Below are 21,995 nucleotides of genomic sequence, written 5' to 3' on the forward strand. Positions count from 1 at the left end.
CCTGAGATGAGACCAGGGGAATCCCAGCAAGAGTGCGGGCTCCAAAATGCTCACGCTCATGAGAGGCCCAGACAGTAGTACCAGTCAGGAGGAACTAAATGTTGAATTTTCTTGGGGCAACAGGAGCCCTAACACACAGGAGGAGATGGGTAAATTAGATGTAAGGAAAGACTTTCTTCAAACACTCAGACCAGGAAGCCAGTGAAAGAGGTGGTTGTGAAAGACCTTACTGGAAGGGCACTAGCCTGTTTAGAAGGAAGGCTACTCTGAACTACTCCTTAGCTCCCACTCCCACTTTCAGAACTGTTTTATTTTTACCAGGAAAGGTGATGATGATCAGGTGTTGTTTAGACAGAGGGTGAGGGGCAGGTGGCACTAGATGAGAAAGATCTCCAGATCTCAGCAGCTGTGTGTGCTGGTGAAGAAGTAAAGTACCCAGCTGCTGTAGCTCCCATTGGCTCCTTGTCCCAGCCGACTTAGAGGCTTTCATCATTGTCCTTAGGTGCCTTTCCTTCCAACTCCTCACCCACAAGTCCCCTGGTCCACAGAAGCAGGGAACAAGTGACTACAAGATCCTCATTTCCAATCCCATAAGCACCATTACCAGCAATAGAGATTGTGGTCATGTCTTTGCTTGCAGCATCTAAGTCTCTGTCCACCAGTACTATGACCACACCCATGACTGTGACCACGGTCAGCACCAACACCATCACCTTCGCCACCATCGCCTTCATCACCACCATCATCACCCAAATTTCCAGCTTCAGCTTTATCCACAAAACCATTACCATCACCTGTGGCCCCATAACACTGCTACCTTCTCCCTTAGGCTGATGCTAAAGATGGCAGGTGAAGAGGGCAGGGAAGGTGGGCCTAGCTTCCCTGAAACTGGCTGTTGAGGAACACAGCATTGGCACAAGAAAACTAAGATAACTGAGAGAGTCTTTCTGGAGACTGGCTAGCTGTAGGCTATGATACAGGAGAAGAGTGGTTCCCAGGTTAGGGGAATAACCAGGAGGCCTCACTGCTGCCTTGAGTAAATCACCCAGTAGGCGGTGTCCAGAACATGAGCCAGTGGAGCTGGATTCCAGGTGCAGGACACTATTTGTGGGGCCCTGGCAGCATCACTTGGCCACTAGTCTTGGTATCTTCGCTGGAGACAAGGTCATGACTCTTTCACCATTAGAAGCACAGCACCTAACACCTGGATGAAGGACAGTCGGACTTGTAGAATTCCAGGAGAGGCCCCAGTCCCAGCTCTAAGCATCTGGGATTGTGACCCAGAGTTCTGTCCTGTATATAGCTCAGCACAGGAGGTGGGCCCACCCAGTAGTCTGAGGGTTTTGATGAGGAATCCAGGGCTTCCCTGGATTCCTGCTCCAGCATAGGGTACAGACAGCGGTTTCTATGATGGGCCCCTATGAGAAGAGCCCATGGAGGTCTGAACTGCTGGGAGCCCCTGGCCAAGGTGGCATATGGATACGGCCTCTGACCCAGGACCTTGGGGAAAGAAAAGGAAACAGGCTTTGACCACACAATGAACCCCCACCTGGGAGGCTCCCCTTTCATGCAAGTAGTGAGGCTTGGGCACTTCTATTTTTTGTTTTGTGCAGGGTTTTCTGGGGGTGAGTAGGGACAGGGAAGTTGGGGAATTGGCCAAGATCACCTTGGCTACTGCACAATGGTCATCGGAGCACAGCCCCACCTCCAGCCCCCAACGCCTCAGTCCCTGGCCCAGTGCCCTCTGGACCTTCGCCAGGAAGGTGTCGGGGCCTTGGGGCTTTCTCTGCTGTTCGCAGGCCCTCTCTGCTTCCTGCAGTCCTTGGTACTCACTGGAAGCCCTCAGGTGAATGGACCTGGAGCACAGGGCTCCTGCGGGCCCATGAAGGTGTGTAAAGTATGTGCAGTTGCCACCTGCCCTGCTAGGGGAGCTATGATGGGGCACGCATGTGCCCCTGCATGGCAGAACAAATACACATGTGCACCAATGTGCACATGAACCATAGGGTGCCATAGTCTGGGCCAGGTTTGGTTGCCGAATCTCACATTCTGGTGTTTTGGAGCATTCAAGTCAGCCCTTCAGGAATCATGCAGATCACAAAACTCCAATTCCTTAGCACCCAGTGGGTTCTGTGTGATCTCCTCTGGGATAGTGGTCACACACTATCCTCTTTCTACTCACTGTCCACCCAACATTGTCAGCAGGGCTCTCATAACCACCTGTGATATCTGTGCTCATTAGGTTGTCACACACAGCAAGCACTTTCTCACCATTCCCACCTGCTGGCAAAGCCTCTTGGAGCTCACGCTTGTTCATCCACAATGAGATCTGAAGAAACAGAGCCAAACGGGAAGGGACAGGACACACGTAAGGTCATCCAGCAGACTGTATGCCAGGCTACACCCTCTTCTGATTTCTCACCAGTTTTTGCTGTGGATGACATGACTGGGTGCTGGGGATTCTAAATGGCCCACCCTGCACACTCTCCTCAGGGTGCTGGCCACTGGCTCTGTCTCCAAGGTCCAGAGTCAGTTGGGTCTTCAAAAGGGGCAGTGTCCCCACTGCACATTGCAGTCTGAGTTCTGTGCGGTACCAGCTCTCAGAATAGGGAACAGTTTGGAGTAGGGGCCTGCCTGGTGTCGCCCTCAGCCACCTGGCCTCCCAGGCTGGTAGGCTGCTTGAAGGTCTCAGGCTGCCCCCTGCTGGAAACTCAGAGAGAACTGGGGAAAAGCTCCGCAAAGCTGGGGTACGCAGAGGATAGGGGCTCTCTGTGTGCCTGGGAGTGGCTCCAGGCACATTTCCACTTGCCTTCCAAACCCACCCTATGGACAAATAGGATAACTGGGTCCTGGGGATGTGACACTCATGTTATAGGCAAAAAGACTGGGCGTCATGGCAGTGTTGCCCAGGACAACACGGGGCAGGTTCTCTCTAGGAGCTTGGATCTTGGAAAGCTGCAAGGAGGAAGTGGCCATCCTGAAGTCTAACGATCCTCACCTCATCTTCTCCCCTTTGTACAGTTTCAGGTGTTTTTCAATCTGTTTGCTAGCTCTGTCCTTGGGAAGAGTCAGGGAACAAGAGAAGTCAAGTGTGCCTGGCTGAGACCTAAGAACTACATGGATCCCACCTATGAGAAGAGTGTAATAGGTAAGGGGTGCCAGCATTGGGGTTCCCAAAGCATTATATGGCACATGGGTGCAGGGCTGCTGGGATGTCCCAGATGTCCAGACCTCAGGCAGGGTAGGAGCTGCAGGGTCCAGTAGAGCCCTCAAGGCCATTCAGTCAAGCTCATTCAGCCACACTGCAAAGGAAAGCCACACTACAAAGGAAGGCCACACATAAAAGAGTGGATTTTTAATTCTTTTTATTGAAGAAAAGAAAAGGAGAGAAAAAATAGATTCCCCACCCTGCTTCTTCCGGAGTGGGCTTAGTCCTGCCCAGGCCATGGGTCAGGGCTGTGCTCTCCGCCTGGTCGGGGAGGGGCCCAAGGCCCTGGAAGGGTGTGGGGTCTGGCTGCTTCCCAAGGGGTGGGGGAGTCTAAAAAACGGAGCCAGGCCGGTGGGCCGTGGGCTGGTCCTCTGCAGCGGCAGCTCAGGTGGGCATCCTGGGGATGCTGGCTGAACCGGGCCTGCCGCTGTCCATAGCTGGCTGCCTTCCCGCCTGCCCGCCTGCGGGGCTCAACCGAGGAGGGGAGAGTCTGAGGCACCTTCCAGCCTCTGGATCCCTGTGCCTGCTGAGCCGTGCCACCTCCTGTCCTGTGTCTGGCTCTGGTCCCAGCACCGTGGGCCCTCCGCCTGCCTGGCCGCATCCGAGCGCCCTGAGGCCGGGGTGTGGGCCTGGCCCACCACCACCGCGAGCGTGTCTGTGCCCGTCCTGCGGCCGGAGCGGGCAGAGCAGCATCCCTCCTCCTGGCCCACCACAGGGCCGCCCGCCCGCTCAGACCTCAGTCTGGAGGTCGATGATGTCCTGGCCCACCAGCGGAATGGTGGCACCCGCCTTCTCCCATTCTACACTCCGTAACTCCAGGGGTGACGGGGGCAGTGGCTCCAGCTCTTTCTTCACCCAGGCAGGTGTGCCATGGGCCTTGCGAAGACTCTCCCATGGCCGCTTGCTGGGCGTCTGCTGCTTCTCGGGCTGCTGAGATCAGTGGTCCAGGGATGATAGGGGTGAGAGGAGCAAAGAGTATGGTAGGAAGAGAAGAGGGACAAATTGGGGAGGGGTCCTCGCAAGCAATCCTCATGCTAACAGGGCATTTGCAGACCCCAGATTAGATCAGGCCTGGTGCCTGAATAACGGCCATCATCTCCACCTGTCCCTGCTCCTCCAGGGCCCAGCATACCCGACAGGCCAGTGAAATAATGAAGAGTGGTGTGGGGGTAGGGACCAGGCGAGGCACCCTGAGGGACCCACCCACCCCGTCCCAGACCTTGCCGTCGGGGGCCATCGCCTCCTTGTCCTTCTCAGCTGCGTGCTGCAGCTTGCGGTTCAGGTCCTGGAACATGTCCTGGTGCCGCTTCCGTGTGTGCATGATTTTCTGCATGGGGCAGCACATCCTGAGCCAGGAAGGCACCGGCCTCCCTTGCCCATGTGTGGGCCAGCTCCCAGGGAAAGGGCTCCAGGGGTTGGGCACAGTCCCCCTCCCCTTCCCTGTACAGTCACGGGGGAATAGAGTGTCTAGCGGGAAGGGGACACCAGCACCCACCTCGAAGTCCAGTTCTGCATACCGAGACTTCCGCCTCTGTGGGGAGAAGGGGTTTGTACTCATTGTCACCAGTTCCAGAAAGCTATCCAGGCCCCAAGTCTAGAGCACCTTTTTCCCAATGGGAAAGGAGCCCAGGGCCCTCGCCATGTACCCTCATCCAAGCCAGAGCAAGGGCATGTGTCTAGGTTGCACACAGGCACCTGGTGTGGTTAAAGCTGCCCTTTTCCTGTAGACACTGTGCTCCAGCTGGAGGCTAAGGGTGGGGCTAGGGGTTGCACCTTCTGCGGAGGCAGACAAGAGGCTTGGGAACTCTCCTCTCCCAGCTGCCAGAGGACTGAGGCCACCTACTGTGGCAGCTCCATCTGTATACTGTGCCAGAGCTCAGTACTGGCTCCAGGGCGGGCAGTGGGGGTGGCTCCAGGAAGGGTAGTGGGGGTGGGGGCTGGATGGGGGGCCTGGGTCCGGCATGTGGCTAGGCAACTAGTGAGCTCAAGATGTGAGCTGCATGAACTGCATCCCACAATCTGAGAGCAAGGGGTACTGCGTGTCTTTGGAAGAGGAAGGGGCACCCTGTCGACACTACACACCCTGGTTCCTTGTCTTGGTTCCTCCACATTGAGTGGAGTCCACTTATGCTCCAGGCCGACCCAAGCCCCAGAACAAAACATGTTGCACTGGGTGTCCAAATTGGGGATCTGGGACCCCCTGAATGAACTGAGACCACCCCTGTGGGCCTGGGTGGGAATCATGTGATGAGAGGCACTTTCTACCCCAGCTTCATGAAGCTCCCTGTCAAGGTGTCTGCTGAGGGCAGATGCTGCCAGGCCTACAGCAAGTAGCCTGTGGGCTGGGCCAGAGCTACCCCTTCCCAGGGTGCAGACAAGTACTACCTCCTACCTGTCCAGACTTGTCTCTCTCAGGAGGGATATTGGGTGCCTCACAGCAGGACTGACCCTAGTTGCCACATACCTGGGACACCCTGATCTGCAGCATGCCCCAACTGCCCCCATATTGCTGGGCTTAGGGTGTCTACCTGCTCCCACCTTTGGGTCCCCAGGCTGCCCTTACCTCCAGGGAACTCATAGACAAGGTGGCTACGTTCTCAGTCTTGGGGCCAGTCACTGTGCTGGGTCCTGCATGGGCTGCTGGCTCCGCTGTGTCCCCTAGGCTGGGAGGTGCCGGCTCCAGGGAGGGCAGTGGGGGCAAGGGCTGCTGGGGTGGTGGGGGTGGTGGGGGTGGGGGAGGTGGGGGCTGGGTGGGAGGTGCCTCGGGGGGCTCTCTGGTGGGTGGGCTGCGGGAAGGGAAGCTGGTGTCGGGAGCCATGCTGAGGTGGATAAGGCGGGTCTGGGGCATCTGGTCAATGTTGATGCTATATTTGGGCTCCTCCTTGGGCTTGGGCCGCAATGTGGCTGTGGCTGTCGGCAGGATCACATAACTTGTGTCCAGAGCCTTCTCCTGGGCACGGCTCAGCTCTGAGTCCAGCTTCTTGAAGATGTCCCCATCACCGATGAAAGAGGCTTTAGGTGCCTTGTCCTTCTTAAGGGTAAGTGAGTGGTTGGGGAAGGCAGGCAGGGGCCCCCCGGGGCAGTGTGGTGAGCCCTGCAGTCGCAGCTTGGACACGTTGGCTGGTAGGCTGTTGAAGGTAGATGGTGGCCCTTTAGCATGCGCCAGTTTTAGTTTCTCCTCCTCAGGCAGTGATGGCCGCTTGAGTGTGCCTGTGATGGTGGCCGTGCGACAGGCTGCAATGTCCTTGTTCAGCACTACAGGGCCAAGGGGAGACAGAATGGAAGCAGAAGGTCAGGAAGTTACAGGGCAGCTCCCAGAAGGGGAGGCCTAGCTGGCTGCTATCCTGACCCCGACCTGGGGCCTGCCCTCAAGGCACAGCACACAGCAGGTGGGGCTCTTCTATCTGTCTGCACAAGGTGGGCAAACAGGGTACCTTCCTGTCTGCCCCACTGTGGACATGTGATTGCTACCCATATAGATCTTTCCTGGAGCTGAGAAGGGCTGGTGAGGGCCCTGCTAAACACAGCCAACATCACAGTGTTAGGGTGAGGGGAGAAGTCCACTGGCTCTCACTGCCTGCAGCCCTGGCCCCATGGGCTCTGAGTAAGTGTGGAAAGGATGTGCTGGCATCCTTGAGGCCTGGTGGTGGGCTTGACCCCAGGCTTCCAGTGGTACTCAGGCCCTTCCAACTTTGTCACACTTGGCGGGCTGCAAGCATATGACTAACTCCAGCCCTCTGCCCAAAAGGCCACCTGGTCCCAGGTGGTGAGTCCCCCTGTACCCCTCAACAACTTGTTGGGGAAGCTGCCTGAAGTCTATCTAGCTCCAGCTGGCCCCACTCTTGACCATCAATCTGTCCTCTACTGGCCACTGAACCTGAGCCTGCTCATGTCCCTGCTACCCAGGCCACTTTTCTTTCCATGCCCCTCTAAAGGGTCTCCAGAGCCAGGCCTGATCCTGTGCCCACCGTGTTGGTCCATGGGTGGGCTCCCAAACCACACCTGGTCGAGACCCAGCCCTAGCACCCACCACTGTTCCCTTTGTCCTTTGCCAGTAGCAGGGCTCTTGGGATTTCCTGGTCTGCTGGCTACCCAAGTTACATCTCCCCCAGTGCTGCTGGGAGTATCTCAAGCCATCCGTCTGGGTCTATTATCCATCCTTTGGCAATGACATCCTGTGCCATCTTTCATCCTGGTCTCTCTCAACAATGGAGCAAGCATCTTCCCCATCAACCCAACACAACCTCTCCAGCAGGTGTGTGTGAGTAAGCCATTTCAAAACACCTGCTGGAGGCCAGCCAGTCCGGCATATCCTACAGGCCTATCCTACAAGCCTGCCCTACAGGCTCCTCATAGGCAGAGGCAGTGCCATTTCTCTGCTTGTGGCCAGCTGCAGGCAGAAGGAAACCCAGCTTGTCTGAGGTACCTGCTCCCCTATCCTCCATTCTACAGAAGCCTCGGTCCCTGGTGTGGCCATGCTCTGTGCACCTACCAGCCACACACAACACAGAAGGCACTTATTGATGAGAAGCCAATGTGCCCAGAGAGGCCAGTGCACAGCATGCAGGGCTGGGCCCAACTCATAATGCCAAGTTCTGAGGTCACCTTTTGGTGAAATGGTGGAACTGGATCCCTGCAAACTGAGGATAAGGGTGGTGGCTGAGCCTTTCTGTCCATATGGTGTCAGCTGGCATTATTCACCTAGAATTGTCCCAACTCCTCTGCCACGACTGCCTCTAGAAAAAGTGTTCTCAAATATCTAGCCAACCGGACAGAGCATAATCAGGTGGCCCTTCCACAGCCAGACCCTGTCTGCCATGGCCTCAGTTATCTGGTCCACAAGACACCGCTGGAGAAGGCTAAGATCCATATCTATTGATATTTAAGGATCTTCCTCTACAGGACAGCTGATTCACATTTTGTACTTGCTTTCAGGAAGCTCAGAACTAGGCTGGGGCTTAAATAGCACATCTTTTTTTTTGATTTCTTCCTGCTGCTACTGACATCCTCCCAACTTGAAAGCTCAACCTGCCTCTCCCCATGCTTAGACCAATGATGAAAAAATAAGCAACATCACAGAGGTGCCCAGGGAAAGGCAGAAGGGAGGGGTGGTTGTATGGTGGGGTCTCATGCAGTGTTTTCCCAGCTCCTCTGCCCATGAGGAACATGGAGGGAACCATGGGAAAGGGGAAGTGCTGAGTCGGATATATGTGGGATGGCCCAGGTGTGGGCTCAGGGCAAGCTCCTGGAGGTTCCTCCAAGCGTGCCTGAGAGCATCCTGCATCCTGGGGGTGATCAAGTGGGGGTGTGATGGCAGATGGCACATGCATGTGCACACACACACACACATTTGGAGGAAAAAGGAAGCAGGTGGGCCAGCCTGGCCACCTGACGCTCTCACCTGTGGGGCGCTCACCTGATCTACAGGCCAGGTCCACGTCCTTCTCAAAGTCTGTCTGCAAGACAGAGATGAGCATGGTGAGCACCTGCCATGGAGGGACTGCTGCCTACAAGTGATGAGCAGGGGCCACCAGAGCCAGAGCCACACTTTGAGGGCACGTGCCTGTGCACCTGTGTGTGTGCATGTTTGTGCTGGTTCATGTGTGTTAAGGGGTGCAGATGCTGAAGGTACCTGTGTGCTCCTGTGCTGTTATTAAGAACCCCATATGGTGGCCACGCCTTTGCATCCTCTGTTTGTGTGCTTTCATGTGTATGAGAGTGCATGTGTATGTGTTTACATGTGTGGTGATCATATGTGTTTGTGTGTTCATTGATCAGTGTGTGTGCCTTTGTGAGTGTGGAGAGTTATTACTATGTGAACATTTATATTTGAGAGAATATATGTTTATATATGTATATAGAGAATATATGTTTATATATGTATATGTTTATGCACATGTCTGAGTGTTTGTGTTAAAAGTATGTGGATTTATGAGTGTCTGAGTACACGTGCATGTGTGCTGTGTGCAGGCACACGTGTGTGTTCTCCCACCGAGTCATGATGGTGCAGCCAGTCTCTGCCCCTCTCAAGCAACCCTGGTCTCTGTCATCTCTGTGTGCCACAACCTCCAAATCACACTGGACATGGCTGGGGCAGGCAGAGTGGGATGTGGACATAGGCCGTGGTGCCTACTTGGAACAGCCACTCTTGAGCAGTGGCCTGGTCCCCCACGACAGTCCTCAGGGTGGATGGCCCCAGCCCAGGTCCCACCAAGGGCAGTCAAGCCTCAAGCTGAAACCTCTAGGTTTCTTCCCTGAAAATGCAAGAGTGAGGCTGGAGGAAGGAGTTTTCCCTCTGTCAGAAGCGAAAACAAAAGTGTTAGGTGATGGGGGTGGGTGTAGGAGGAGGTGTCTTAAGTGACTAAATACTGATACCTGCTCCCTTCAAGAGGAGACAATGAGGTCAGAGAGGCTGAGCCCCATCTGGCCTGGTGCTGGACACCTGTGGTGGGTGTGGGTGGTGCCAGAAGGGCAGGAAGCCAGCTGGCCCCTGCTCCAGACAAGGCTCAGTGAGATGCTGGGGTCCTGAAGGTGGGGCTGAGGAGGAGTCCAGGATCCACTCTGCCTGTGCATTCCCAGGTGCCTCAAGACAGACACTGTGAGGGGGCTCAGCAGCAGCTCTGTTTTTGGGGTGTATCAAGAACACTCTGGGCCCTGGCTTGGGGTACCAGGCTGCCAGGGCTCAGTGTAGAGGTTGAGTGTGGAAAGTCTGAATATCTCTGGGGCTGCTGAGAGGAGCCTGGGTTGGAGGTCTCGTGGTGGGCCTGTGTGTGGCCTTGGGTGTGGAGCTTTGACAGGGCAAACAGGACAGCAGGAGGACCACCTGGTGTGGAGCAGGGTATGAGGTGGATACCAGTCCAAACTTGCCATCTTGGCCCTTTTCAGTTCAAAACCCTAAACCGGGAATTTCAACTTGATAAGCCTCAGTTTTTCCAACTGCAGCTTGGGCGCAGACTTCCTCTAATGGGACAGCTGGGCCCAGCAAAACTCCAGGAACAGGGAGGACCTGGAGGCCCCCAGTCCTACCATTAGCTGGGCATGGCCGTTCTGGAAGGAGCCCCCCGAGTCCCCGTTGCCTTCCTCCTGGCGGTCAACCACACGGCACTTCACGGCATCCTGGACCTGGGGAAGAGGGGAGATGTTAGCTGGCAGCCAGGGACGTCCCGCACACAGTTCCCCACAGGCTTCTTGGGAAGGAGCCCATCCCAGTGAAGACAGTCTCATGAGGGGAGAGAAGAGAGTGACATGTCCATGGCAGGCTGGAGGTCTCTCTCCTCATCTCTCACACACTATACCTTTTGGTGTATAAAGATGAGGAGACTTAAGTACCAGGCCATTGAGAAGGCGCTGTCAGCCTGAAGTGCGTCCCAGAAGCCCCAGTGTTCTGACTACTCCTTCTCTGGCCATCTCACTAAAAGCAACGCGCTGTCAAAGGGGATTTCACCAGCCAGTGTCAATGGCAACAAGCTGGGGGTGGGAGGACTACAAGAATGGTAGGCTGCAAGATTAACAAGGAACCTAATAAGGAACAGTACACCATAGAGCACCAGCAAATGGGAGAACATAGAAGCCGAGAGCTGACTGACCACCCACCCTGAGGTCTAGGGCATGGTTTGAATTGCTGAGGGACCTCTAGCAAGGAGGTGTCGCCCCACTGGCCATCCTGGAGCCTGTGGGAGCCCGATGGCCCAGCCTACATTCTCAATTTCTTGATGATCTCCAGGCTTCCACAGGCTAGGCTCTACTGGCCACCCACTATCTTGATCTTTTCTGATAGGTCCTACCTGCTGCCCCCACCCACCACTTCAGCCAGCCACCTTTGAGAGCCACCTCACCGAGTGGGACTCTCCACTCTGCTGCTGCGTAGACAAGTGGACATCTCACCAACTGTGCAGCTTTGCGGCTGCTCTGATCTGAACGTGACTTTCCTAAGCTCTTCTGTCCCAAGACAGTCCCTTTCCTCCTTTCCTGCAGGTTACTATCCTTGTTCTGCAGAAGCCATGCAGCCTGGGCAAGAGGCAAGAAAGAACCTCCAGGGGGACAGAGGCTTTACATCTGCACTGGAATAGAGCCACTGCAAACCCGGGAAGATCGAATAAACTGGCCAACACACAGTGCTCCGTCAGCTGGGTAGGTCGCATTCTATTGGACAGCAAGGCGCAACTTGGGACCTGTGTTACTCCTTCTCTTTCTTTTCAACTCACTGTATCCCACAGGCTGGCTAGTGGTTTCCTCATGAACAGCTCTTTTTAGTGGGAGCTGCTCATAGACAAGTAGGTAGAGTTCTGAGGGCAGGAAATTCAGGAAGGATTGTCACAGCAGGACTGCAGGGGAGGACATTTCTTCCAGCACAGTAACCCCAGGGTCATTGCACTGTTCCCACCTGTTTTCAGAACAGTCCCTATCTCCAGGGGCCTCACCTACTCTGGTCAGAGGCCCAGGTCAGGGAGAAGGGCAGCCTGCTACCCAGGATAAGACAGGAGTCACTCCTTCAGAGGATGCCTCAATAGGCCCCCAGATGTGTGCCCAGGACAGCAGCAACCTGGCTCCCCACTACCCGAGAACTTGCTCCTGCAGCCCAACTTCTCTGTTGTTCCTGACCCCACCTCTCTGGTTTGTCCTCTCTTATGTTAAAAAGTCCCCAACTTCATTCTAGAAGGTTGCAGAGAGCAGGCAAACCATGGTCCAGCCTGCCCCTCTAGCATATCCCAGTTCTGACTTTAAGCCCAAGCAGGGATCTTAATGCACTGAGATCTGGACAAATCACCCTTGTTCCTGTCCTTGCAAGCTGGCTGACAGGACCTGTCTGGTGAAGATCTGGTTTTGATACCTTGTAAGAATATATAGAAAATGGCAGAAACACCTGTCACTGGCTCAGGTATTCAGTAGCCTCAAGAGGACATAGACCATTGGCCTCAGTAACCCCCTATCCCTGGCTGGCTGGGGGCCAGCAAGGTGGCAAGTTGTGGGGACCCACCTCTCTGCGCAGGATGCAGTGAACCATCACGATGACGAAGCCCTCCAGTGAGTCGAAGACAGCGAAGAGAATCTGGAAGAGGGCGGAGCGGCGGTCGGTGACGGCGAGCACGGCCGACATCCAGGTCAGCGCCAGGAGCGGCAGCACCACACAGGAGCTCCACAGGGAGGCCCTGGGGATGGAGGGCGTCAGCTGGGCCAGCGGAGTGGCTGCTCCCCCTATGGGTGCTTTCCTCCCTCCCACTTCCCTCTTGAGACCCACAGCCTCTCCTGGGGCTGGAGCAGAGATCTGCCCAGCAGTTCCAGGCTGAGGGCTCTCAGGGGCCCAGCAAAGTGGAGCTCTTTGGGAGAGACCCAGGTTCCTGACTGTCTAGGAGGCAACAGCGGAGAGAAGGCAGGTTGCAAGGAGATGGAACAAGGATCTGGCTGGGAGGTGGTGGGGCTAGGAGACAGCTGATTCCAGCTCCAGATTTGAGGGCCAGAAACCCGTGTTCTGAACTGAAGTGGCCTGTGGCCAAGGAAAGGGGGAGGAACTTGGTGAGCGGGAAGGACAGAGAAACTGAGGGGACACACAACAGACAAGGCCAGAGGGTCAGAGGAGAGACCAAGACAGACAGGACAGAGACATGACAGGCGCTTCCTCCTCTCCTCGGGCTGTGAACCCCACCCTCCTGAGCCTGACATTTCCTCCTCCAGACAGCACCCCCACCCTGGCCTGATCTCCCGGCCACTTGCCACCCAGGCCTCAAAGAGGTGCTCACAGGCACCCTGGAAAATGGCCTTGGCCCCACCATGGCCCTGTGTGACTCCCGAGACCATGTGGCCTGGGGAACACCACCAGGACACCCAGGAAGCACTCTCAGATCACAGTTATCACCGGGGGCAAGGCTGGCACCAGGATAGATCACTCTGCTCCTTACTCATGAGGTCACTCTGCTGTGTTTTGAAGGAACAGCAGGAGATGGGCAGCAGAACTGAGCAGGGAAAGGGTCCGAGCTGTGAGATCAGGGGCAGCAGGGCTGAGGGGAGAAAGGCTGGAATGACCCAGTGCAGCCAGACAAGGATCCCCAAACCAGCGGGCCTTAGCAGGAGTACAGAAGGGGATCCAGCTATGTTCCCAGTGCTGAGGACTGCCTGCGCCAATCCCTGAGGGAATAGCTCCATCCTCATTTCTGGACCTCTGAGTTATAAGGTCCTGACACTTATCCCCTCCTCTCTCTATGCCTGCCCTGTGTTGGGGCCTGGGCCTGCTCCTCCTTCAGCAGCACTGCCATCATCACCATTACAGACAGTGCCAGTGTCTCCTGGGCCTTATGGCCAGCTCCCCAGTTACCTCCTCTCTGGCTCAACCTAGAGCCAGGAGTGGCCTTGAAGCCCCCCACCACCTGGGACAGCATAGTTCCTAAGATGGACTCCATATGACCCTGCTTTTGCTGGACAACTGTGAGGGCTAGAGCACCGCCAATTCTGTTTTGAGGATATGGCAGGGTGGGCCTCCCCACAACCTGGGCCAGCTCCACTCTCTACCTTACACCCCAGTCCATGTCCCCATAGGTGGCAAGGGTAGCAGCCCAGTCCATGTCCCCATAGGTGGCAAGGGTTGAGGCAAGCTGGCCTTCACAAAGTGACTCATTGTCACTCTGAGCAGGACCCTTCCTGGCTCAGTATCCCTACCATGACCATGGGCCTTGTAACTTTTCTCCTCCTCCCAAATCATCTGCATCAAAGTGAGGGGAACAGAGCCTAGCCCACCCACGAAGGTGTCTTGGACCCAAGTCATCTTCTGTATTTCCCTGCAGGGAGCTGGCTTCTCGTATCCAGCTGGCAGATGGCTCGGGGCCCCATAGAGAATTCTGGGGCCCTGTAGTTTTGGATATACTTCTGTACAGGCCTCAAAAGAACCCAAGCAGAGGGGAGAGGTTTCTTCTCCAACTGGGCACCCCAGGCCTGGGGATCACTGCCTCTGATTTATTGCCTGGCCTTGAGGGCCACTGGAGCAAAGTTCCACACACTCTGACTCTTAAGGGAGAGGGTCCACACAGTAAGATCATTAGCCTCAAAGACCTAGCAGGGCACATGGCCTCCAGGTCAGTGTGGGCCCAGCTCAGGGTAACCTGAGCCCTGTGCCTTACCTTCCCATCTCCTGCCAGAAAATCTGTATCCAGATGAAGCCCCCTAGTACCACAGCTAGCACCCTTTACCCGTTGCTTGATTTCACTAAAATCCCAGCTTTGGAGCAAGCACAAAGGGCCTGGGCTTAGAATCTGAGGACTTAGCATCAGAGTGACCTGAGGGAGGCATGGACAAGATGCCCTCTTAGAGCTGGGAAGTTGAGACTCTATAAGCCGACAAGCCGTGCTCACCTGAGCTCAAAAGTCCTGACCTGCAAAGCTCCAAAAGATGACAGGTCACTGTTCCCTAATCCCAAATTGGCCATACCTGCCCTCTTAACTGGGCTTCTTCTTGTTACCTCATATATGAGCATTCACAGAGACACACAACACACATGTGAAAATACACGGCCACAAGGCCATACACACGTTCATACACATTCACACATACACACGCTCCCTGGCAGCTGAGCACATACACACAGTCACTCTCACACACATTCACCACGTGTATCTGCAGTCTTACCTACAAGCACAAACTTACATGCTTACACTTCCACATACACATCCCTCCCGTGTTCACACATGCATATTCACACGCAAATCTGCATATGCGCATTCCCAATTCATGTCTGCGTGCACCCTCACCTACATACACCCACTCTCGCAGGCACACACTCCCATGCTTGCACACTCACACAGCCCCACCCTGTGCCCGAGGAGGGAGAAGCTGCCCACCAAGGAGGTCAGAGTTGCTATTCCCATGCTGCTCTGTGCAGCAGCAAAGGTAGGGACAAGAAGCAGCACTGGGCCCCAGGGGGACAGAGCTCATACCCATCCTCACAGCCACCTGGCCTGGCCCACTCTGACTCCTGCTGTGTCTTGTGTTGTACATGCACAGGCCCTTGAATATGGGAGAGAAGCTGAGGGGCAGAGGCAGGGAGAGGGCGGGGAACCTGGGGAACCCAAGTGGCAGGAGAAGTGAGAGAACTGAAAGAACATAAAACAAACAAGTGTGACTGAGAAGAGAGCAGAGCCCGCGGCAGGCTGCAGCCAAAGTGGCACTAACATGGCGTTACTGGTGGCGTCGGAGGTGACATCAGCCGCAGAGAGGACTCCACACTCGGCACATTTGAGGGCGCGCCCGAGGGGTGCCCAGGGCAGCTGACTGCAAGTGAAACCAAAGGCTGAAACAAAAGCAAACATGTTCTCACGGAAACCAAGGGGTGACAGAAAAGAGTAAACCAACCAAAAGGCCACCTACGGGCCAGGCCTTTGAGGTAGAGCAAAGCACAGACAGCCTTGGGCCACCTGTGGCCAGGCACTGGGGCAGCTGCTACTGAGACCAGCTGATCTTGGCCTCAAGTTTGCATGAAGCAGTGAACTCCTAGAAGGGGCCAGTGCCACCTTCCTCTCTTCCCTAGGTAGGGTTGTGGGTATAACTACACACTCACCAGCACTGTGATTGTAGAAATAGGGTTGAGGAACTGGGCTGTGGCTTCCTGCAGGGTCACGTGGGTGTTTCCATGCATGTGTACATGGGCCTCCCTGTCTACATGAGGACAGGCCAGGTATCTGCCTAGAATGCTCATGGCTGTGCTCCAATTCCAACTGCACTGGCTACTCAGCCTCCTTAAGCCTCAGTTTATTCCTCTGCACGATGCAAACATGAAAATAGCCTGTTTCAATGATTATTCTTTGTTTTTTATTTTTTGTTTGGGACAGAGTCTTGCTAAGTCACTAAGTTACCCAGACTGAGCTTGAGCTTGTGATCCTTCTCCTTCAGCCTCCCAGAGTGTTATCTGAATGACAGGCATGTGCCACCATAACAGGCTTTGATCTTTATTCTAAATGCAAACCAAACAGGCCTTGGGAAGAGCACTGGACCCATGCCTGCTTCTAGGAGTCAGCTGCTGGAGTCAGCGTGTAACAACATCTGATGCCCAAACCTACAAGAAAGCCCTGGCCCTCTCTGGTGTGTGACTGCCCAGTGTAGGAGGTGGGGCAGACAAGGCCTCACAGGCCAGAGTTGAGGCCAGGGAGTTGGGGGCCAGGCCAGTCAGCCACACAGCTTTCTCTTCTGGGAAGGCTTTCTTGGGCCTTTCACTGGGGAGAGTAGGAGGAGCCAGGAAGAGAGAGACAGAGAGGAAGAGAGACACAGCAAGACTGGCACAGAGGGGAGGGCGGGGTGGACCCCACACAGGCACCTGCCAGCCGGCAGGGCAGACAGCAGCAGCAGGTGGCAGGGAGAGCTCATTGAACAGGGCTGGGCCCTGCCCAGTGTCCACAAAACCAGCCTATGCCTGAGGCCGAAGGCAGTACCCACCCCTGGAGCTGAGCTTCTGGGAGCAACATTCCCCACTGTCCCTGAGACTGTCCCCCTGACAAAGACCCCACAGGATGAACAGTCAGTTGCCCAGAAAGGCAAGGTCTTTCTTCAGGTCACATGGCAAACGTGGGGACCCCTGGGAACTGGCTCTCAGCTGTGGAGCTTAGGGTACACTCCCACCACCCAAGGCCCATTAGAGGAGAGGTTTCTGTTGGGGCAGAAATAGTAGCTTCACTGTTCCTAAAGACTTCACAGGGCCCCAGCCTGTAACAGGTCAGATGCAGAGAAACCGAAGCACAGAGCAAGACAGGGCCAGCTGTAGCCTGAGCAGGCATTTGTACTCTGTGCCTCTGTTTGCCCACCTGTTCCAGGGTTCCCATCTTTGCACAGTAAGACTGGGTGATGGGGTATCTCCATCTAAGGAGTAAGTAAGGTGCCATGCAGCCTGGCCTACCCTGCCCGCTCCTTCAGCTTCTTGTCCGTGATGCCATCTTTGGACACCAGCTTGTTAAACACCAGGATCCCAATTACCATGTTCACCTGTGGGTAAGAGAGGCAGTGTGGGTGAGTGGCCACACCCACAGCAGCCCACAGCCCACCCAGTTTTATAGTGGTGCCCCTACCACACAGATCAGTGCCAGCCACGTGGGGGATTAGACCAAGCTGCATCCAAGAGGAACCCACTCTTCTCTGTATCCCTGCCCCACTTCCCTTCATAGCACTGGTCCTTTCCATATCTCCAGGGACTCACCATCCCCATGACTAGGGATCCCTTCACCAGTTTATGTGAAGGATTCCTCTTTTCCAATCCTCTACCAGCACATGGACCCTCAAACCCCATTTGTGGCCTCTGCAGGCCACTCAGCACTCCAGGCACTCCTGGGTCTCACATATCTCCCATGCTGCTGCCCAAGATAAGGGGTGTTCGCAGAGTGCCCTGCAAGAGCACCATAACCTTAGCCCCCTGAGATGGGGACCTTTCCTGGTGACAGGGACGCATTCTAGCCCATATTGCACTCCACACTCCTACTTTAAGAGTCCCACTCAGCAGAAAGGGACTGAGGTCCATGGCCTGGACACAAAGCCATGTGTCTAAGCTTGAGGTAGAGACCTGGGACCATGTGAATTCTTGTGTCAGGCTCCCTATGTCTACAGGTCCCCGCTGGTTAACACTGTTCCCATGGCTCTACAAACCGAGGGTTGCACTAACAGGGGTTCGGTGAATGGAGAGTTCCCAGCAAACATCACCACTCAGTGGGCCTTTGGCAACAGGTCTCCCCTGCGCAGCCTTGCTGACTAATATGGCCAAGACTGAAAAGGGTGGATGGGCCCTGCCCTAACTATCTATCTGCAGCCCAATCACAAGTGGTGGGGCATGAAGTCCCACAGTAGTTAGCATCAGTGAGGACGGGACTCCTGCTGCATTAGTCCCTTGCCCCAACTCCCCAGACACCTGGCATTGGATAGCCCCTGGCTCTTCTGGCTCTTGAGTTGTCTGGGAGAGAGTGACAGGTGCTACACACTCAGTCTCTCCTGCCTAGGGGCCCTTGAGTAACAAAAAAAGCAGGGTCAAGAGGCCAGAGTGGTGGGGAGAGTTTGGGATCCCTGATGGATGCAGGCTCCTATCCTATCCCCCTTCCCCAGCTCCGTGGCTCATTCCCTATGGGGCAGCCTAGGTGCCCAGGGCCTGAATGTGGCCAGAAAGGGACACAAGGGTGAAGACACTGTCACTACTTCTGGGAGGCCTAGATTCCCAGTGCTCCAGTCACACCAGCCCCAGGAGGCAGAGGATGGGAGCTGGCTCAGAGCTGGGCACAGCACAGACCCCAGACCATCTGTAACTGGAGACAAAAGTCTCTGGCAACACATTTGGCAGCAAACAAATGGACAGAAAAACTCCAGGACCCTAAAAAGCCAAAGTCTTACTGGTACCCACCAAGACAAGAAGGCCTAGACCACGGAGCTGGGTGCTGACAGCTGTGCAGGCAGACACATGGTCTTAGTTATTTTTAGTTATCCTCCTAATTTGTCCCCATTATCGTGTCACTCACCAAACCTGTATAGACATGTTGGTAGGTGTATAGCTGGTACCTAATAATCAGGCAGGCTATGTTCACAGGGACAAATGGAGGTGCCTCATTTCTGCACCCATAACACCAAGGGTAGGTCAGAGCATGGCTGAGGGGTTCATCCACCCCTGGTGACCAGCCCAGCACAGGGGCATGGAGAGGAAACTGAGGTCAGGCTCAGTCTGAGACAAAGGGAGCAGGCCAAGATCAGTACCAGCACAACGGCAGCAGCTGGTCCCACGAAGGCATACAGCAGTCCCCCCTCCAGTGAGAGCCAGCAGCTAGGGAAGATGGAGACTGGTTAGCACTTGCCCACAGCTACCATATGCCAACAATAGGGATGGTGCTGCCGGCTTCTCAGACAGAGCAAGACACAGCTGGGAGGCAGCGGGAGTGGCAGCACTTATTAAGCACTTGCTGCATTCAAGGTAGTCACTCTTGGCTTTGCAACACCCAGAGCCCCCAGGCCTCTGTCATCACCCCTAGCTATCGATGGAAACGGGCATATGCCACTGGGGATGCCACAGCATGGGCCTGTCTCTCCTCCCCCTATAACCTCCTCCCTGGTGCATATTCCCACTCTCTGGACTCCACCCACAGCACTTGCATTTTCTGTTAAACACATTCTTCTTCACCCTTCTGAATTACCTCGGTGGCCTCATCACATTAGGACTCTGGCAGACCAGACGTCCCCTCTTCTCATTTCTAGGGACTGCCCACATTTCCACTCTAGACTTCACCCTGACTGGCTCTGCGTATCCTTATCTGGGCCCAGTCCCCACCACACACCACAGAGAGTCACACCTGCTCTGGCTCCCCACCCAGGTGGCATCAGCTGCTTTCCCCACTTGCTCCTCACTCCCCAATCCAGCAGCTCCACCACAAGTCTGTCCCTGTCTCCTCCCCTCTCCCATCCTGAGCCTTCTCACCCCCCTCAGGGAGCTCACACTAGGAATGTCCAAGTGTCATGGTTCAGCATTTGAGGCCCCAGGACATGGCTCAAATGTCTAGTGGGGTCCTGGACCTCACCTGATAAAAGACACCAGCATTGCTCTGCCTAAGGGCACATGTAGGGGTGCTCCTGCTCTACTCTGAGGTGCCAAGCCTCCCCACCAGTGCTCTGCAGATGAGGGCCCTAAATCTCAGTGGCTAACAGCCCATTCAGGCCACCCAATGGGGAAATGGGAGGCTCTGGTGCTCTAGCCCATTCTCTCCATGCTTACTTGATCGGCTGGCCAGGAGATCTAGCTTCAGGGGCCACCCTCCCAGGGCCACCCTCCCAGCCTCCCGGAGGCTGCCAAGGAACACAGCCACCCAGGATATAGGACACGGTTGCCATCACTTTCTAGGACTGCAGAAAGCCTTGGTCACAAACTTCCAGTGACAGACCTCCTGCCTACCCAGCTGTCATCAGACATTTGCGCAGGAATCATTAGAATCCCTGACTCAACTCACTAGTTCATGGTGCTATACCCTTTGGCCTTGGTGAATCCCACAGAAATGGCCACAACCAGCGCAGGAAGCCCTGGAAGAGAAGCGGAAGAGTAGGTTTTAGCCCCACCACCATTCCTGAGTGTCAGCTTTACCCCTGGCTCCCATTCCCCTCGTCTCCAAGCCCTGCCTGTGGTGGAAGGGAGAAATGAGCCCGAAGCTCAGCTGCAGCGTGACACTGAGCACTTGAGAGGTGGACAGGATGTGGCCACATATGAGGGCCTACAGAACAGAAACAAGACTACCAGGTTAGCAAATAAAATGCAGGCCCTAGTTATACTAAAACTCAGATAAAGCAAGAATCATTTCTCAGTATAAGTATGTCCCAAATATTGCTTGAAATAGCCTTGCACTAAAAATTATTCCTTATTTAAAAGTCAAATTGGCCAAGCTGTTTCCCTGGCTACCCTGGAAAGGGACAAACGGCTCGGAACAGAGAAGCCCCCCGGGGTCTCTTCCCCAGGATGGCAAGGGAGGGGCTGCGGTGTAGGGAACAGCAGCAGGAGGGTGGCTAGGGGCTCAGAACACAGCCCGCCTGCCTGCCTGCCCGTGGCACCACACACTCACCCCACCCGAGGCAGACGAAGCGCTTTCGGATGAGCCGGTTCCGGAGGTGGCCAGTCACAGCCATATAGGACTGCCAGGCCTCGGTGAGCACCCAGCAGAAGGAGGACAGGAAGAAGAAGTGCAGGAAGGCTGCCACCAGCGTGCACACCACCTGTGGGCAGGCAGCCAGGGGACTGGGCAAATGTCCCCAGCCTCCTGCTGACTCCAGTGAGTGCCCGCCAAGACCAGGAGAGGCCCAGCACAGCACTTTCAGCTGGCACCCAGCCAAGTGCAAAGGCAGAAGCAATCAATGGGTGACTTGGTCCCTGCCCTATAATGGGCACTCAAGTGTAACCCTCCCAAGGTGGGTGCTGTGTGACCCTGCCCACAAATTGTCAGGAATAGACCTCCCTCTCCAATTGCCACCAGATCCTAGCCTAGGGGTTCCTGGAAGCATCAGTTCCAGTTATCTGTCCAGCAGATGGTGAACCTAAGGCTGACAGAGGGCATTTCACAGCCCAAGGGCCCACAGCAAGTCATGGATAAGTCTGCTGTGGCCATAAGCTTCTGTCATAGGACACTGGAGTGTTCTGGTGCCAGGCCTACACTGTCTCACTGAAATTCCTGGCCCCTATCCATGACAGTCCCAAGTAAGCTTGGGACCCAAGGCCTGGGCCTTTTGTGTTTAGCAGGATAGGACATGAAGAGATGGGATGGGGAGCAGAATTGGGGTACTTGGGGAGGACAGGTCAAGGGGTGCCCCCAATGTGCCATCAGACTCAAGGCTGGCTGGGGTGGGACCTATGCTGAGAGACCACCATGACCACACGCAAAGACACTGGGACATGCACGGCATGGCAGAAGGCACCTACCTTGTTGCGGGTCTGGGTCTGCCCAATGAGAATGAGGGCATTGGAGGAGATGATGGACAGGCAGAAGTTGATGAGGATGACAGACCGTTCTGAGCGGATATACCTGCAGGAGCAGTCAGGCCTGAGATGAGTTGCTACCACTACCAACATCAGCATCATATCCATCACCATCACCACCACTATAACGATCACCTCTATCATCACCACCATCATCACACTACCACAGCTATTCTCACCGTCATCATTATGACCATCACCACCAAGTCACTATCATCAGCATCAAACACATCACCACTAATATCCCTTGAACAGTGAGAGCCACCCAAGTAGAGAGCAGAAGATGCAAGGGTAAGCCTTGGGGAACCCTGATATGTCTTTGATCTGATGCATGAC

The 21,995-nt window shown here is 55.3% G+C and overlaps 1 protein-coding gene across 9 annotated transcripts in view; it reads right to left on the reverse strand.

The window, feature by feature from the left end:
- Positions 1-3,348: 3,348 nt before the first annotated feature.
- Positions 3,349-21,995, reverse strand: part of Adgrb1 (adhesion G protein-coupled receptor B1) — a 75,967-nt gene continuing 57,320 nt past the window's right edge. For 2 of the 9 annotated variants that reach the window (XM_063230971.1, XM_063230973.1), the window contains exons 20-32: positions 21,603-21,705; positions 20,752-20,902; positions 20,149-20,218; positions 18,908-18,974; positions 17,079-17,164; positions 15,365-15,463; positions 12,186-12,357; positions 10,235-10,330; positions 8,610-8,664; positions 5,772-6,463; positions 4,704-4,739; positions 4,428-4,535; positions 3,349-4,138 (exon numbers count right to left, since the gene is read on the reverse strand). In XM_063230971.1, coding sequence (XP_063087041.1) covers positions 3,938-4,138; positions 4,428-4,535; positions 4,704-4,739; positions 5,772-6,463; positions 8,610-8,664; positions 10,235-10,330; positions 12,186-12,357; positions 15,365-15,463; positions 17,079-17,164; positions 18,908-18,974; positions 20,149-20,218; positions 20,752-20,902; positions 21,603-21,705 — 1,936 coding nt within the window. In that variant the 3' untranslated portion in view covers positions 3,349-3,937. The remainder of the gene's footprint in view (positions 4,139-4,427; positions 4,536-4,703; positions 4,740-5,771; positions 6,464-8,609; positions 8,665-10,234; positions 10,331-12,185; positions 12,358-15,364; positions 15,464-17,078; positions 17,165-18,907; positions 18,975-20,148; positions 20,219-20,751; positions 20,903-21,602; positions 21,706-21,995) is intronic. The other 7 variants (XM_063230978.1, XM_063230980.1, XM_063230972.1 and 4 more) reach the window with 6 other exon arrangements.

Source organism: Cavia porcellus, unplaced genomic scaffold (assembly GCF_034190915.1).
Source record: "Cavia porcellus strain 051 isolate PalLab524CR breed Dunkin Hartley unplaced genomic scaffold, mCavPor4.1 scaffold_19, whole genome shotgun sequence".
Lineage (NCBI taxonomy): Eukaryota > Metazoa > Chordata > Mammalia > Rodentia > Caviidae > Cavia > Cavia porcellus.